Source organism: Fringilla coelebs, assembly GCF_963513975.1.
Source record: "Fringilla coelebs genome assembly, chromosome: 33".
Classification (NCBI taxonomy): Eukaryota; Metazoa; Chordata; class Aves; order Passeriformes; family Fringillidae; genus Fringilla; species Fringilla coelebs.
The window spans coordinates 1,597,881-1,614,093 of NC_140059.1; the positions used below are offsets into that span (position 1 = coordinate 1,597,881).

The 16,213-nt window shown below is 62.2% G+C and overlaps 1 protein-coding gene across 1 annotated transcript in view; it reads left to right on the plus strand.

Moving 5' to 3' along the window:
* HUWE1 (HECT, UBA and WWE domain containing E3 ubiquitin protein ligase 1) overlaps window positions 1–16,213 on the plus strand; it is a gene marked incomplete at its 5' end in the record, with an annotated part of 54,217 nt that overhangs the window by 403 nt on the left and 37,601 nt on the right. Inside the window, 33 exons of the mRNA XM_084224042.1 lie at window positions 171–414; window positions 528–543; window positions 637–886; window positions 1,650–1,716; window positions 2,433–2,505; window positions 2,759–2,857; window positions 4,397–4,603; window positions 4,681–4,833; window positions 4,925–4,987; window positions 5,486–5,563; window positions 5,648–5,695; window positions 5,825–5,893; window positions 5,980–6,079; window positions 6,184–6,284; window positions 6,803–6,953; window positions 7,024–7,151; window positions 7,226–7,366; window positions 7,462–7,573; window positions 7,664–7,783; window positions 8,111–8,212; window positions 8,293–8,373; window positions 8,481–8,587; window positions 9,160–9,337; window positions 9,892–9,983; window positions 10,065–10,276; window positions 10,663–10,720; window positions 10,813–10,989; window positions 11,680–11,925; window positions 12,506–12,639; window positions 12,856–12,956; window positions 13,535–13,741; window positions 14,567–14,783; window positions 15,937–16,059. Of these exons, the coding sequence (XP_084080168.1) occupies window positions 171–414; window positions 528–543; window positions 637–886; window positions 1,650–1,716; window positions 2,433–2,505; window positions 2,759–2,857; window positions 4,397–4,603; window positions 4,681–4,833; window positions 4,925–4,987; window positions 5,486–5,563; window positions 5,648–5,695; window positions 5,825–5,893; window positions 5,980–6,079; window positions 6,184–6,284; window positions 6,803–6,953; window positions 7,024–7,151; window positions 7,226–7,366; window positions 7,462–7,573; window positions 7,664–7,783; window positions 8,111–8,212; window positions 8,293–8,373; window positions 8,481–8,587; window positions 9,160–9,337; window positions 9,892–9,983; window positions 10,065–10,276; window positions 10,663–10,720; window positions 10,813–10,989; window positions 11,680–11,925; window positions 12,506–12,639; window positions 12,856–12,956; window positions 13,535–13,741; window positions 14,567–14,783; window positions 15,937–16,059 (4,255 nt within the window). The remainder of the gene's footprint in view (window positions 1–170; window positions 415–527; window positions 544–636; window positions 887–1,649; window positions 1,717–2,432; window positions 2,506–2,758; window positions 2,858–4,396; window positions 4,604–4,680; window positions 4,834–4,924; window positions 4,988–5,485; window positions 5,564–5,647; window positions 5,696–5,824; window positions 5,894–5,979; window positions 6,080–6,183; window positions 6,285–6,802; window positions 6,954–7,023; window positions 7,152–7,225; window positions 7,367–7,461; window positions 7,574–7,663; window positions 7,784–8,110; window positions 8,213–8,292; window positions 8,374–8,480; window positions 8,588–9,159; window positions 9,338–9,891; window positions 9,984–10,064; window positions 10,277–10,662; window positions 10,721–10,812; window positions 10,990–11,679; window positions 11,926–12,505; window positions 12,640–12,855; window positions 12,957–13,534; window positions 13,742–14,566; window positions 14,784–15,936; window positions 16,060–16,213) is intronic.

Here is a 16,213-nt window from a genome sequence, read left to right on the forward strand (position 1 = left end):
CTCCTTTTGTATTTGTAGAATAAAAAAGGAAAAAAAAAAATCCGGAATTGGTGAAAAATGCCCCGGGCATGGTCACGTGATCCCCTCTTTAGCGCGCGCCGCCGGAAAGCTCTCGCGAGACTTCGCGCTACCCTCAGGCAGCGCTCTCCCGAGATCTTGTCCTCTGGCAGAAGAGGGCGATCTCCAATCTCGCGAGATTTGGAGCCGCACTCAGCCGGCGCTCTCGCGAGAGCCGCGCGCGCCGCCGCCGTTCCCGCCGCTGAGGCAGCGGCCGCGCTCCCCCCGCCCGCCCTCCCCCACCCGCGGCGGGGCCGCTCTCCCGTTGCCGCTCTCGCTTCTCTCTCTCTTTTCGCGCGCCTCTCGCGAGGCTTCGGGGCCAGCGCCTCGCGAGATCTCGCTCTCATCAGCGTGCCGGTGAGTGCCGGTGCTTGAGGGGAACGGCGTGGGGCCCGCGGCCTGCGAGGGGAGCGGGGCGGGGGGTTGAAAGGCTCTGTGGCGGGCAGGGCCTTATCCCCCTTCACCGTCAGTTCCCCCCTCGTCCCGGTATGAGGCGGGATCCGTGAGGGACCGCCTCCCCTCCCCCATACTCCTCACGAATTCTCGCGAGGCTTCTCCATACTCCCGCCTCACCGCTAGGCGCGCTCTCGCGAGACTTGGCCGCCGCGCCTCTCTCGTCCCCATTGGCTGCCGGCGGCGTTGTCCCGCCCCCCGCTCTCCCCGCGGCGCCGCCTTCTCCCGTCCCGCCTGCCGCTCTCGCGGGACTTGCGGCGGCTCTCGCGGGATCTCGGGCCGCGGCCGGGGCTCAGTGTAAGATGGCGGCGGCGGCAGCGGCGGGACGGGCCCGGGCCGGGCTCTGACCCCCCCCTGCTCTCCCCGCTCGCTCAAGGTACCGGGGCCGGCGGGGCGGGGGGCTCGGCCCGGTGCCCCTGCGGGGCCCGCGGCGTGGGAAGATTGGCGCCCGGCTCCGTCATGAGGGGCCCGCCCCCCCCCTCCCACCGCCCCCCCCACTCCCCGGCGGCCTCCCGTGATTTGGGGGCTCCTTTCCTTCTCTCACTGCCCCCCTTCTCCCGGCCTCTGCGGCCTCCCCCTATAGGGGCCCTCCTTGCGGAGACTCAGGCGCTATTCCCCGAGATTTTGGGTGTTTGGCCGCTCCCACACCTCAATTTAGCTTTCTCACGTCTTTAGGTTTGCCCCGTGTTTTAGTGGTACTTTCTGTGGTTCTCATTATTTAGGAACCCCAGCCTCATTTCCATTGCCCCGCAGTCCCCTCCCACCACTCAGGGTTCCCCTCTTCGCTTTCCCGACATTTGGGGGACCCCTTTAGAGGGCCCCCCCTTCCCCATCCTCTCTAGGCCGTGCTTCCTGCAGCTCCCCGGCATTTAGGAACCCCCCCCTCCTTCAGATCCTTTAGGATTTAGGGGGGGTCTCCTCGTTGCCTCCCCAGTACTTTTTTCTCTGTTTCTATTTTTTTCGAATTTTGCAGCGATTTTGGGCTGTCACTTCCCACCCTTAAGGTCCCTCACTCTAAGATTTGGAGATCCCTTTTTGGGATCAGCCTCCCCCCTTCCCCCTATAATTCAGCTGCTCACACGGGACCCCCCCCCCAAACCCCCCAGTATTTCACATCCCCCTCCCCAATTCCCCCCCAGCAGCTCCCGGCTCCCTCCCCCTCTCAGCGACCGGGCCGGGCCGAGGATGGACTGGGAGTGATTCCCGGTAAGGGCTCCCCCCGTTGGAACCGGGGCGGGGGGCGGCTTCAGAACCTCCCGGGGGGGCGGCGCGAGAGAATTCTGGGGGGAGGTCTCGCGTCGGGAAGGATTTTTTGGTGGGAAAACAGGCTGGGAGCTTCAGGCTTATTTTTGACGCCTTCCCCCGGGGGGGGACACCCCAAAAACGGCCCCCCCCAAAGTGATGCGTCACTGTCACCGAACCGGCCGGGCCGGCGGGGGCGGGGGGGGCACCGGGGGGGCGGAGGAACCCCGGCACGCGGCAGCCTCAGCCCCTAATTACCGCCCGTAATTATAGCCCTTAATTACAGCCCCTCGTCATCCCCCCGCGGGGTAAATTGGGGTGGGGGGGCAGTGCGGTTTTGGAGGGGGGGGCTCCCGGCGACCCCCCCGGGCACGGCGGGGTTTTGCACATTCATTGTTCAGCCGCCGCGACGTCATCGGGCCGCGGCCGCCGCGGCGCCTGTCGGGACAGCGAGGCCCTATCGGGACAGCGGGGCCCTGTCGGGACAGCCGGGCTCTGTCGGGACACGGGACACCGCGGGGCGGCGGGGGTTTGGCCCGTGGTGGGGAGGGGAGTCACGTCCCGGGGCTCTGTCGGGACAGCTGGGCCCTGTCGAGACAGGCAGGGGGCAGGGTTTGACCCGCTGGGGGGGTGGCCGAGGTGTGACACCCCCCCCTCCCCCCCCCCACGTGTGGCCGCAGGCGGAGCACGAGGACCGGAACCCCCAAAATGAAAGTGGATCGGACGAAACTGAAGAAAACCCCCACGGAGGCGGTGAGGGCTTGGGGACACTTGGGGATGGGCTTGGGGGCATTTAGTGAGGGCTTGGGGACACTCAGGGAGGGTTTGGGGGCATCAGGAGGGTGTTGGGGACACTCAGGGAGCGTTGGGAGGACAGCAAAGAGCCGGAGTTCGAGATGTTTGGGCGGGGGGGGGACATTGGGAAGGGAGTTGGGGGGGTTGGGGGCACCAGGGGGGTGTTGGGGACACTATGAGGGGACATTGCTGAGTTGTCTGTGCCCCCCAGCCCGCCGACTGCCGGGCCCTCATCGAGAAGCTGAAGGGTTGCAGTGATGAGCAACTGGTGACAGAACTGCAGCAGATCAAGACATGGAACATTGGGAAGGTGGGAGGGGGCCCCAGAACCTGAGGGAGGGCCCCAAAACCTTGGGGGGTCTCCAGACACGTGGGAATTTCCCAAGGGATTGTCCACAGTTTGTCAGGGTTGTGCTGAGCTTGTCCCCAAAATGGTCACTTCCACAGGGGATGTTATCCTGGAGCACCCCTAAATTGCAGAGAATGGGGTGGGGCACCCCAGAGTGGTCATGAAATGAGGGGGAGTCCCTGGTTTCAGCTGAGCCCCTCAGCCCTTGGGTGGGGTTTTGGAGTTCTTTGGAAGTTTAGAAATGGGAGGAGTTTCTACATTTCCTGCAGCCCACCCTAATGTTGCCCCCTCCCCCTCCCAATTTTTATCTACCCTTCCCCAAATTGAGGGGGCTCACCAGTGTCCTCACAGCCCCCCAGGAATGCCTTCATCTCCCATGGCCTCAGGGGTGGGGCTGTGACCCCATGTGGAGCCCCAAAACTGGGGAGGGGGCCTGCAGTGTCACACAGCCCGCCTGGAATGGCAGGGGGCAGCCCAGAGTTCCCCAGGACACTGAAGGGGGGGAAGTCTTTATTTCCCCCCCACCCTGGAGCTGTTTGGATGTGAGTTTTTTCTCACAGACTTCTAAAGTTTCAATGAATAATCCCAATATACCTAAAAACAGTGGGGGGGAGCACCCTGTAGACCCCAAAACATGTGGGGGTACCTTAGTTTTTTCCCAAACACCTGGGGAGGACCAAAATTCTCTTCCAGCCTCCAAAACTCCATTTTCTTGCTCTGTATTGGGGAGGGGTCTCAGTTGTTACCTGGGCAGGCTGGGCTGGGATTTTGGGGTTCCTGCTTGGAGTTCTGGGGGTTCCCCCTGGGATATGGGGGTTCAGAGGGGCTGGGCTGCACTGAGGGTCCAGACTGGGCTAAGGGGGTCTGGGTTGGGGTCCAGGCTGTTGCTCCCAGCCCCACATATCCCCCCACAACCCCCTTGGTGTGAGCTGTACCCCTGGGTGGGATGTGGGGTGTTCATGGGGGGCTGAGGGGGTCCAGGCTGTGCCCCCAGCCCCACATCTCCCCCCTAACCCCCCCTCAGTGCAAGCTGTACCACTGGGTGGATGTGGGGGTCTGGGTTGGGGTCTGGGCTGTACCCAGGGGGCTCAGGGGGTCCCAGGCTGTGCTCTCAGCCTCACATCTCCCCCCAAACCCCCCCTCAGTGCGAGCTGTTCCCCTGGGTGCATGTGGGCATCTGGGTTGGGGCTCAGGCCATACCTGGAGGTCTGGGGTGGGGTCCAGGCTTTTTCCCCAGCCCCACATCTCCCCCCTAATTCCCCCTCAGTGTGAGCTGTACCCCTAGTAGATGTGGGGGTCTGGGTTGGGGTCTGGGCTGTACCCAGGGGGTCCCAGGCTGTGCCCCCAGCCCCACATCTCCCCCCTGACCCCCCCTCAGTGTGAGCTGTACCACTGGGTGGACGTAGGGGTCTGGGTTGGGGTTCAGGCCATACCTGGGGATCTGGGGTGGGGTCCAGGGTGTGCCCCCAGCCCCACATCTCCCCCCTAACCCCCCCTCAGTGCGAGCTGTACCACTGGGTGGACCTGCTGGACCGCTTCGACGCGCTGCTGGCCGAGGCGGGCCGGCCGGTGGAGGCCATGAGCTGGATGCTGGCCTGCGACCGGCCCGAGCGCCAGCCCCTCAAGGCCCTGCTGCTGGCCCTGCTCAACTTCACGGCCCTGCTCATCGAGTACAGCTTCTCCCGCCACCTCTACAGCTCCATCGAGGTGGGCATGCCCCCACACCCGCCCTCTGAGCGTCCCCGGGCGTGTGACACGCTGACGCACCTGTCCTGTCCCCGCAGCACCTGACCACGCTGCTGGCCTCCTCGGACATGCACGTGGTGCTGGCCGTGCTCAACCTGCTCTACGTGTTCAGCAAACGCTCCAACTACATCACCCGCCTGGGCTCCGAGCGCCGCGGGCCCCTGCTGGCCCGCCTGCAGCACCTGGCCGAGGTGGGCGGGGCTTTGGGGGAATTTTGGGGGGGTTTTGGGGGGGGTTGGGGGCTCAGCGGGATGGGGCTGAGCTTTGCTGGTGTTTCTGCAGAGCTGGGGTGGAAAGGAGAATGGATTTGGGCTGGCTGAGTGCTGCCGGGACCTGCACATGATGGTGAGTGGCACCTGCAGGTCACCTGAGCTTGTGTGGGTCACCTTGTTCTGTCCTAGGGGACCCCAGACCTCACCTGTGTTCTCCTGTCTTGTGCTGGGGGTCCCCAAAACTTATCTGTGTCACCTTGTTCCGTCCTGGGGATCCCCAGAACTCACTTGTGCCTGTGTCACGTTCTGTGCTGTCGCATCTCGGTGTGACTTGTTCCCGACGTCACTTTGTGGGCCTTTGTCACATCCTGAGGTCCCTTGATGCTATCCCAGGGTCCCCAGCACTGTCTGGTGTCCCCTCAGGGTGTCCCCAGCGCTGTCCTGTCCCTCTGTGTCACCTCCTGCAGTCCCCAGTGCCCTCCTGTGTCCCCTAATGCCATTTTGTCACCCCTGTGGCATCCCAGGGCCCCCTCACCCCTTTCCTTGTGTCCCAGTGTCCCCCAGGCTGGCCCTGTCACCCCAGGGGAGGGGACCCTGCTGTCCCCATCTCATCCTTTTGTGTTCTCCCCAGAAATACCCCCCCAGTGCCACCACCCTGCACTTTGAGTTCTATGCTGAGCCGGGCGTCGAGGTGAAGGTGGACAAGAGGGTGAGTGACATTGGGGACATTTGGGGACATGAGGAGGCCCCGAAAACACCGGGGCCACCCCTTGACCACCTGTGACCCCTCCAGGCCACCAGCACCACCCTGCACTACATCCACATCGAGCAGCTGGACAAGGTGAGCGTGGGGGGCACCTTGATTTGGGACGGGGCTCTGCTTGGGCCCCCCCACACCCTGCACTGCCCTTTTGTTCCTTTGTCCCCCTATTTTGTCGCCTGCCCCTCCCAATTTCTCTTTCCTCCCCAGATCTCAGAAAGCCCCTCAGAGATCATGGAGTCCCTGACCAAGATGTACAGCATCCCCAAGGACAAGCAGGTGTGACATCGAGGGGACCCCCACGGATTGGGGGGTTACTCCCAGACCCTCCCTGACCCCCCCAAATCCTCTGTCCCCCCTCTCAGATGCTGCTGTTCACCCACATCCGCCTGGCCCACGGCTTCTCCAACCACAAGAAGCGGCTGCAGGCGGTGCAGGCGCGGCTCCACGCCATCTCCATCCTGGGTGGGCTTTCATTAGGGCTTGTTTTAATTGGGGGGTGGGTTTGGGGGGTCGGGGGGTGCTTTTGGGGCGTCCTGGGGCGGATGGGGTGACCCCCCTCTCCGCAGTGTACTCCAACGCGCTGCAGGAGTCGGCCAACAGCATCCTGTACAACGGGCTGATCGAGGAGCTGGTGGATGTGCTGCAGATCACCGACAAGCAGCTGATGGTGAGACCCCAGGGCTGAGCCCTGTCCCCTCGTGTGTCCCCTCATGTGTCCCCTTATGTGTCCCCTTACCTGTCTCTTTGTGTGTTCCCTCATTGACGTGCTGCACACAATGCTCACCAAGGATGGAGTGTGACTCACCTGTCCTGTAGCTGTCGCCTTGCCTATTTTGCCTGTGTCACCTTATTTGTCCTGCATACGTCACTTAACCTGTTCTGTGTCTGTGCTATACCTGTACTGCTCTTTTTATTACACGTGTTTTGTATCCGTGTCTTAGCTGTGCCTTTATTTGTCACGTCATTTGTGCTCTTGCGTGTCCCCTCACCTGTGTCGTGCTGCTCATCAAGGACAGGAGTGTCCCTTACCTGTGCCTTCAATTGTCACATCACCTGTCCCCTTGCGTATTCCCTCACTGACGTCATGCTACTCATGAAAGATGTGAATGTCCCTCGCCTGTCCCTCGACTGTCCCTCGACTGTCCCTCGCCTGTCCCTCACGTGTCCCTCACCTGTCCCTGCCAGGACATCAAGGCGGCCTCCCTGCGGACGCTGACGTCCATCGTGCACCTGGAGCGGACGCCGAAGCTCAGCAGCATCATCGACTGCACCGGCACCGCCTCCTACCACGGCTTCCTGCCCGTGCTGGTGCGCAACTGCATCCAGGCCATGATCGGTGCGTCCCGGGGCCTGGGGGGGGTCACTTTGGGGTGTGACCCGCCCTAACCACACCTGTGCACCCCCAGACCCTTCCATGGAGCCCTACCCCCACCAGTTTGCCACTGCGCTCTTCTCCTTCCTGTACCACCTGGCCAGCTATGACGCGGGCGGCGAGGCGCTGGTGTCGTGCGGCATGATGGAGGCGCTGCTCAAGGTGAGCTGCTCTCACCTGTGGGTGGCTCTCAGTGCCTCGGAGACTGCCTCACCTGTTGTCTGTCCCCTCGCCAGGTGATCAAGTTCCTGGGGGACGAGCAGGACCAGATCACGTTCGTCACGCGGGCGGTGCGGGTGGTGGATCTCATCACCAACCTGGATATGGCTGCATTCCAGTCACACAGTGGGCTGTCCATCTTCATCTACCGCCTCGAGGTGCTGCCCCCCTACTGCCCTGCTTTTGGGGTGCCCTGGGGATGTTGTGGGGTCCCCTGGGGTGGTTTGGGGTGCTGAGGCTCTGTCTGTCCCAGCACGAGGTGGACCTGTGCCGTCGCGAGTGTCCCTTCGTCATCAAGCCCAAAGTGCAGCGCCCACCCGCTGCCACCCTGCCTGAGGGCGAGGACATGGAGACGGACATGGAGGGTGAGCAGAGGCGGCATCACTCCCGTGGTGTCACCTGTTTCCCCCCATGGTGTCACCTGTTTCCCTTGCAATGTCACCGTTCCCCTGCAGTGACTGACGTGGCCATGGAGAGCAGCCCTGGCCCCTCGGCCGAAGCCCGGCCGGACCCAGTGCCACCAACCCCACCCGCCGTGCCCAGCACCAGCGCTGCCACCCCCTCCCCACGTGGTGGTAGGTGACCCGCGGGGCTGGGGACACAGGGACATTGGGGACATCAATGGACCGTAATTTGTTCTCTACGTGGGGAGCCCAATAAAAAGTGGGAAAATAAAAAGTGGGGGAGCCCCCAGCAGTTCCATCTCTACATGGACACCCCAATTCCTCCTACGTGGGCACCATAATTCCTTCCCTACATGGACACCCCAATTACATTCCTATATGGATACCCCAATTCCCTCCATATGAAGATCCCAAATCCTGTTCCACATCTATCTCTCTGTCTGGGGACACCCCAATTTCCTCGTGTGCCCCCCAATCCTCTCCCCATGTTCCCCCTAGGAGTGCAGTGCATCCCCCAGCGCGCCGCTTTGCTCAAATCCATGCTGAACTTCCTCAAAAAAGCCATCCAAGACCCTGCCTTCTCCGACGGCATCCGGCACGGTGGGTGGTCCCCGACGTCCCCAAACCCCCCCCCGGGGGGTGGCAGGGGGTGGTGGCACTGACCACTTGTGTCCCCGCAGTGATGGACGGCTCGCTGCCCACTTCTCTGAAGCACATCATCAGCAACGCCGAGTACTATGGCCCCTCGCTGTTCCTGCTGGGTGAGCCACGCCCCGGCCCCACCTGGGCAGCGCGGGGCGGGCACGGAGCGGGGACCCCGCCAGGTGCTCTACCTGCCCTCAGTGCCCCCCTCTCTCCTCCGCCGCAGCGACCGAGGTGGTGACGGTCTTCGTGTTCCAGGAGCCCTCGCTGCTGTCCTCGCTGCAGGACAACGGCCTCACCGACGTCATGCTGCACGCTCTGCTCATCAAGGACGTGAGTGGGGCTTACCTGTCTTACACCTGTCACCTGTGCCCTTGTGTGTCCCCTCACCTGTTTTCATATCTGTTCCATTTCCTGCCCTGTACCTGTTTTGTGTTTTGTATCTGTTTCATTTTCTGCCCTGCGCCTGTTCCACCACCTATTGCTACATCTGCCCTTTGCTTGTCCCCACACCTGCTTTGTACTCATCCCATTTCCTCTCCTACACCTGCTCCAGGTCTGTCTCTCACCTGTCTGCTCACCTGTGCATTGCCTGTCCCCACACCTGTCCTGTGCCTGCCACCTGTGCTAGTGCCACAACTGCCCCAGCCCCACCCCACACCTGCTTCCCTGCCTGCTGCTCACCTGCCCATGCTGATGCCACACCTGTCCAGTGTGCACCCCAGCTTTGCCCCACATTGCCCAATGTCTGTCCCAGCTGTGCCCCTCACCTGCCCAGTGCCTGCCCCACCACCTGTCCCTCCCTTGCCCAAGCTCTGCCCTGTGTGTCTGCCCCCAGCCCCTCACCCTGCCCCGTGTGTGCCCCACACCTGCCCCAGGTGTGCCGTAACCCCTCACCTGCACAGGTGCCGGCGACACGGGAGGTGCTGGGCTCGCTGCCCAACGTGTTCAGCGCGCTGTGCCTGAACGCGCGGGGGCTGCAGAGCTTCGTGCAGTGCCAGCCCTTCGAGCGCCTCTTCAAGGTGCTGCTGTCCCCCGACTACCTGCCCGCCATGCGCCGCCGCCGCAGCTCCGACCCCCTGGGTGAGCGGGGGACACTGGGGACATTGGGGACACTGAGGGTACTGGGGGTACTGGGGACATTAGGGGGACTGGGGATACACAAGGTGCTGCTGTCCCCTGACTGCCTGCCTGCCACATGCCACCACCACCCCCTGGGTGAGCGGGGGACATGGGGGTACTGGGGGGACTGGGGATACTGGGGACACACAAGTGCTGCTGTCCCCTGACTACCTGCCCACCATGCGGTGCTGCTGCAGCTCTGACCCCCTGGGTAAGCAGGGGACGTGGGGTACTGGGGTACTGGAGGTACTGGGGGTACTGGGGATGCTGGGGAGACTCGGCATATCGGGGACACTGGGGATAATGGGGATACTGGAGACCCCACCAGCCTTTTAACAAAACATCATCCTAACATTTAAATAATTCCCTCATTTTTTGGAGGTATTCATGTTTATTTTAGGTACCATCCCCTGTTTATTTAGCTCCCAGAACCATCTCTGACCCCCCAAAACCTGCTCCCTCCCCCTCACACCTGCTCTGCCCCCCAAAACACTCTCTGTCCCCTCCCTCCCCAGGTGACACAGCCTCCAACCTGGGCAGCGCCGTGGATGAGCTGATGCGACACCAGCCCACGCTCAAGACTGACGCCACCACTGCCATCATCAAGGTGACAACCTGGGGACCCTTGTGGGGGTTCAGCCCCCCCAAAATCTGTCCAGGCCCCCCCTAAATGCCAGCCCTTCCACAGCTGCTGGAGGAGATCTGCAGCCTGGGCCGGGACCCCAAGTACATCTGCCAGAAGCCGTCGATGCAGAAGGCGGACGGGACGGCGGCCGCGCCGCCCCCGCGCTCACCCCACGCCGCCGAGGAGGCCTCGAGCGAGGATGAGGAGGAGGAGGAAGTGCAAGCCATGCAGAGCTTTGGGGCTGCCCAGCAGAGCGAGGCAGAGCCCAGCCAGACGTGAGCAGGACAGGGTGGGCTCTGGGGGTCTGGGGTGTCCCCGGGTCACCATGATGTCCCCAGGTCACTTTGGTGTCTCTGGGGATCTGGGCTCAGTGCTGGTTTATGGGTGGTCTGGGGTGGAGAGGATCCTGAGGGAGCTGGGGAAGGGGTTCAGCCTGGAGAAAAAGGATGGGGGGAATATTTAGGCTGGAAATCAAAAAACACTCCCCTGAAAGGGTCTGGCAGAGAGGTGTTAAAGCCAAGCTGCGGTGTGACACTTGGTGACAAGGTGGGGACGAGGTCATGGAGTGGTCTCAGAGGTCTCTCCCAGTTTCATTAACTCAGATTCTGTGTCTGGGGTGGTGGGGGTCACACCTCCCTCACTGCCTCTTCTGTGTTTGCAGCGTGGTTGGCACGGAGGAACGCATCCCCATCCCGCTCATGGACTACATCCTCAACGTGGTGAGGCCCAGCGCTGTCCCTGAGGGGGTCCTTACTTGTCCTGACCCACCCTCGAGGGGGTTCAGAGCTCCCCTGACCCCCTTTTGTCCCAGATGAAGTTCGTGGAGTCCATCCTGAGCAACAACACCACGGATGATCACTGCCAGGAGTTCGTGGCCCAGCGGGGGCTGCGGCCGCTCGTCACCATCCTGGGGCTGCCCAACCTGCCCGTGGACTTCCCCACCTCTGCAGCCTGCCAGGCCGTGGCTGGAGTCTGCAAATCTATCCTGGTATGGCTGGGGGGGCTGCAAATCCTTCCTAGGGGGCTAAATCCATCCAGGGGGGCTGCAAATCCTTCCTAGGGGGCTAAATCCATCCAGGGGGGCTGCAAATCCATCTTGGTATGGCCTGGGGGAGCACTGAAAATCCATCCTGGGGGTTTCAGGGGTGTGTAAATCCATTGTGGGGGTCTGCAAATCCATCGTGGTACAGCCCTGGGGAGCTGCAAATCCATTCTGGAATGGACCCTGATGGCACTCTTTCTGTCCCCTGTGTCCCCAGCACTGTCCTACGAGCCCAAGGGTGCTCCTGGAGGGTTCAGTGACCCCTCAGTGACCCCGGTGTTCCCTCTCTGTGTCCCTAGACTCTCTCCCATGAGCTCAGGGTGCTCCAGGAGGGTTCAATGACCCCTCAGTGACCCCAGTGTCCCCTCTCTGTGTCCCAAATCACTGTCCCACTAACCCAGGGTGCCCCAGGAGGGTTCAGTGGCCCCCAGGAGGGTTCAGTGACTCCTCCATGACCCCAGTGTCCCCTCTCTGTGTCACCAGTCACTGTCCCACGAGCCCAAGGTGCTGCAGGAGGGTTCAGTGACCCCTCAGTGACCCCAGTGTCCCCTCTCTGTGTCCCCAATCACTGTCCCACGACCCCAAGGTGCCCCAGGAGGGTTCAGTGACTCCTTTGTCCCCTGTCTGTGTCCCCAGACTCTCTCCCACGAGCCCAAGGTGCTGCAGGAGGGGCTGGTGCAGCTGGAGGCCGTGCTGTCGGCGCTGGAGCCGCTGCACCGGCCCATCGAGGCCCCGGGGGGCTCGGTGCTGCTGCGGGAGCTGGCCGGGGCCGGGGCCGTGCCCGATGCCACCCTGTCAGCCCAGGCCACCCCCCTGCTGCACGCCCTGACTGCTGCCCATGCCTTCATCATGATGTTTGTGCACACCTGCAGGGTGGGACAGGTAACTGGGGAGGGGCTTGAGGGGGTTGGAGTGAGGTGTGGGGGGGTTTGAATGGGGTTTGGGGGGGTTTGAGTGGGGTTTGGGGAGGTTGGAATGGGGTTTGGGGGGGTTGGAATGGGGTTTGGGGGGGTTGGAGTGGGGCTTGGGGGGTTTAAATGGGTTTTGGGGGGTTGGAGTGGGTTTTGGGGGGGGGTTGAGTGGGGTTTGGAGGGTTTTAAACTGGGTTTAGGGGGCTTGGGGGGGGGGGTTGAAACGGGGCTTAGAGGGTTTGAGGAGCTTTAAATGGGGTTTGAGGGGGGTTGAATGGAGTTTGAGGGGAGTTTGGGGGGTTTTGAATGGGCCTTGGGGGCTTGAATGGGGCTTGGGGGGTTTGGGTGTGTTTGAGGCTTAGAGAGTTTTAAAGGGGGTTTGGGGGGGGTCTGCAAAAGTAGTTTGGGGATTGGCTTTGGGGGCTAGAAAGAGGTCTGGAGGAGTTTGAAAGGGTTTTGGGAGCGTGGAAACTATACTGGGGGGGGTTTGAAAGGGGCTTGGGGAGGGTTTTGGGGTCTGAGGGGGTTTTGGGGTCCTGCTGTCCCCCCAGAGCGAGATCAGGGCCATCTCGGTGAACCAGTGGGGGTCCCAGCTGGGGCTGAGTGTGCTGGGCAAGCTGAGCCAGCTCTACTGCTCCCTGGTGTGGGAGAGCACCGTGCTGCTGTCCCTCTGCACCCCCAACAGGTACTGGGGACACTGGGAGGGACTGCTGAGGGTTTGGGGGGCACTGGGAGGGCACTGGTGAAGGTTTTATGGACACTGGAAGGACACTGGGCTGAGCCAGCTGTGCTGCTCCCAGTGTCTGTAGCCTCCTCCCAGGTTACTGGGGAGCACTGGGAGGCACTGGGGGATGCCCAGGAGATGCCCCCAGCCCTGTGACCCCACCCTTGCCCTTCCCAGCCTCCCCCCAGGCTGTGAGTTTGGCCAAGCTGACATGCAGAAACTCGTGCCCAAGGAGGAGAAAATGGCCCCCAGCCCTCCCCAGGGTGGCCGCAGGGCAGGTGGGGCTTGGGGGCATTTATGGGGGGTTTGGGGGGGATTTATGTGGATTTTGGGAGGATTTATGGGGCTTTCATGGGGATTTTGGGGGTTTGGGGGGGATTTATGTGGATTTTGGGAGGATTTAGGGGGTTTCATGGGGATTTTGGGGGGATTTTGGAGGGTTTGGGGGACTTTATGGTGGTTTTTGGAGGGTTTGGGGGACTTCATGGTGGTTTTTGGAGGGTTTGGGGGGATTTATGGGGGTCTGGGGTGATTTATGGGGGTTTTGGGGAGGCTTGATTGGGGGTGGAGGGGCTTTATGTGGATTTTGGGGGGATTTATGGGAGTTTTGGGTGGGGCTTGGAAAGGTTTATGGGGGTGTCTCTGTGGGAGAGGTTGATTTTGGTAGGGTCTCTATAGGAAATGTTGATTTTGAGGGGGGGGGTCTCTTTGGGAAAGGTCAGTTTTGGGGGTTGCTCTGTAGGAAATGGCAGTTTTGGGGGTCTCTTTGAGAAAGGTCAGTTTTGGAGGGATGTCTTTGTAGGAAAGATCAGGTTTTGGGGCATCTGTGTGGGTCTCTCACTCTCTTCCCCCACAGAGGGCGAGGTGGAGGGCCCGGGCCCTGCAGGGGGGGTGGGCAGTGACCCCCCCCCAGCCCAGGGGCTGCTGGAGGGGATGGGGCTGGAGGGGGAGCCCCTGGCCCCCATGGAGACGGACGAGCCCAGCGCCAGCGACCCCAAAGCCAAGGCCAAGATCACCCCGGCCATGGCTGCCCGCATCAAACAGATCAAACCCCTGCTCTCCGGTGAGGGGGGCTCCAAAAATGGGGTGGGGGGCTCATAACCGGGGTAGCGGGCCCCAGGAATGGGTCAGGGGCTCCAGAAATAGCCTGGGAGAAGCTAAAACTGTGTTAGGGGGCCTCTAAAACAGCTTGGGGGATCCCAGGGGTCTCACCCATATCCCCCCCACAGGTCTCACCCTGTGTTCCCCCTGTGTCCCTCTGTCCCCTGTGTCCCCCATCCCCAGCCAGGGGTCTCGCTCTGTGCCCTCTGTCCCCTGTCCCTCCCCAAGGGTCTCACTGTCCCCATGTCCTCACATCCTCATCACAACTGGGCTGGACACTGGCCGAGCTTGTCCCTCTGTCCCATGTCCCTCTGTCGCTCCCCAAGGGTCTCACTGTCCCTGTGTCCCTGCAGCCTCGTTGTGGCTGGGCTGGGTGATGGCCAAGCTTGTCCCCTGTGTCCCTCTGTCCCCCATGTCCTCTGTCCCTCCCCAAGGGTCTCACTGTTCTTGTGTCCCTGCAGTCTCGTCACAGCTGGGCTGGACGGTGGCCGAGCTTGTCCCTCTGTCCCCCATGTCTCTCTGTCCCCTCCCCAAGGGTCTCACTGTCCCCATGTCCTTGCAGCCTTGTCACAACTGGGCTGGACACTGGCCGAGCTTGTCCCTCTGTTCTCCATGTCCCTCTGTCCCCCCTGGAGTCTCGCTGTCCCCGTGTCCCTGAAGTCTCGTTACAGCTGGGCTGGATGCTGGCCGAGCTTGTCCCTCTGTCCCCCATGTCCCTCGGTCCCTCCCCAAGGGTCTCTCTGTCCCCTCCCCAAGGGTCTGTCTCACTGTCCCCGTGTCCCCGCAGCCTCGTCGCGGCTGGGCCGGGCGCTGGCCGAGCTCTTTGGGCTGCTGGTCAAGCTGTGCGTGGGCTCCCCGGTGCGGCAGCGCCGCAGCCACCACGCGGCCACCGCCGCCCCCGCGCCCACCGCGGCCGCCCGCGCCACGGCCTCGGCGCTGACCCGGCTGCTGACCAAGGGGCTGAGCTGGCAACCGCCCCCCTACACCCCCACACCGCGCTTCCGGTCAGTGAGCGCCGCGACGGGGATGGGGATGGGGATGGGGATGGGGATGGGGATGGGAATGGGAATGGGAATAGGAACTGGAATGGGGATGGGAATAGGAACTGGAATGGGATGGGAATGGGGACGAGGATGGGAACTGGGATGGGAATAGGAATGGGAACTGGGATGGGAATGGGAGTGGGGATGGGAATGGGAACTGGGATGGGGATAGGAATGGGAATGGGGATGGGGAGAGGGATGGGAATGATGGATAGGAACTGGGATGGGGATGGGAATGGGAATGGGAATAGGAACTGGAATGGGGATGGGAATAGGAACTGGAATGGCATGGGAATGGGGACGAGGATGGGAACTGGGATGGGAATAGGAATGGGAACTGGGATGGGAATGGGAGTGGGGATGGGAGTGGGAACTGGGATGGGGATAGGAATGGGAATGGGGATGGGGAGAGGGATGGGGATGGGAATGACGGGATGGCAACTGGGATGGGCCTGGGAATGGGGATGGGGATGGGAACTGGGATGGGGATGGGGATGGGAAGGACAGGATGGGAACTGGGATGGGATGGGAGCTGGTATGGGATGGAAATAGGAACTGGGATGGGGATGGGGAGGGATGGGAATAAGAACTGGGATGGGGATGGGAATAGGAATGAGATGAGATAGGGTTGGGGATGGGAATTGTAACCAGGATGGGAATGGGAATAGAGATGTGCATGGGAATAGGAACAGGATTGTAAACAGGAGAGGAAATGGGAACAGGGATGGAATGGGAGTGGGAATGAGGAAGGGCTGAAGATAGGGCAGGGCTGAGGTTGGAACAGGACGGATTGGGAATGGGAATGGGGCAGAGTGCGGGAGAGGAGCGAGGTTGGGAATGGGGTGGACTTGGAAAGAGGGGCTGGGGAGAGGGATGGGGCTGGGGTGACAGGGTTGGACAAGGGACAGGGACAGGGGTGGGTCTGCCACCTCCAGGCGCCAGAACTTGGGCAGTGCCTGTGCACGGTGCTGTGGTCACTGCCTGCTGCTGTGGGTAGTACCTGTGGTCAGTGCCCATGGCTGTGCCCGGGGCTGTGGGCAGTACCTGTGCCCGGGGCTGTGGGCAGTACCTGTGGCCGGTACCGTGCCCAGCACTGACCCCTCCGTGCCCCCAGGCTGACGTTCTTCATCTGCTCGGTGGGGTTCACGTCGCCCATGCTGTTCGACGAGCGCAAGTTCCCCTATCACCTCATGCTGCAGAAATTCCTCTGCTCCGGCGGCCACAACGCCCTCTTCGAGTGAGCTGGACACTGACCACACACTGACCGGACACTGGACACTGACCCCACACCGTGCACTGACCATGAACACTGACTGGACACTGCACACTGACCGGACACTGACTGTGGACATTGACCATGGACACTGACCTGACACTGACCGCACACTGAC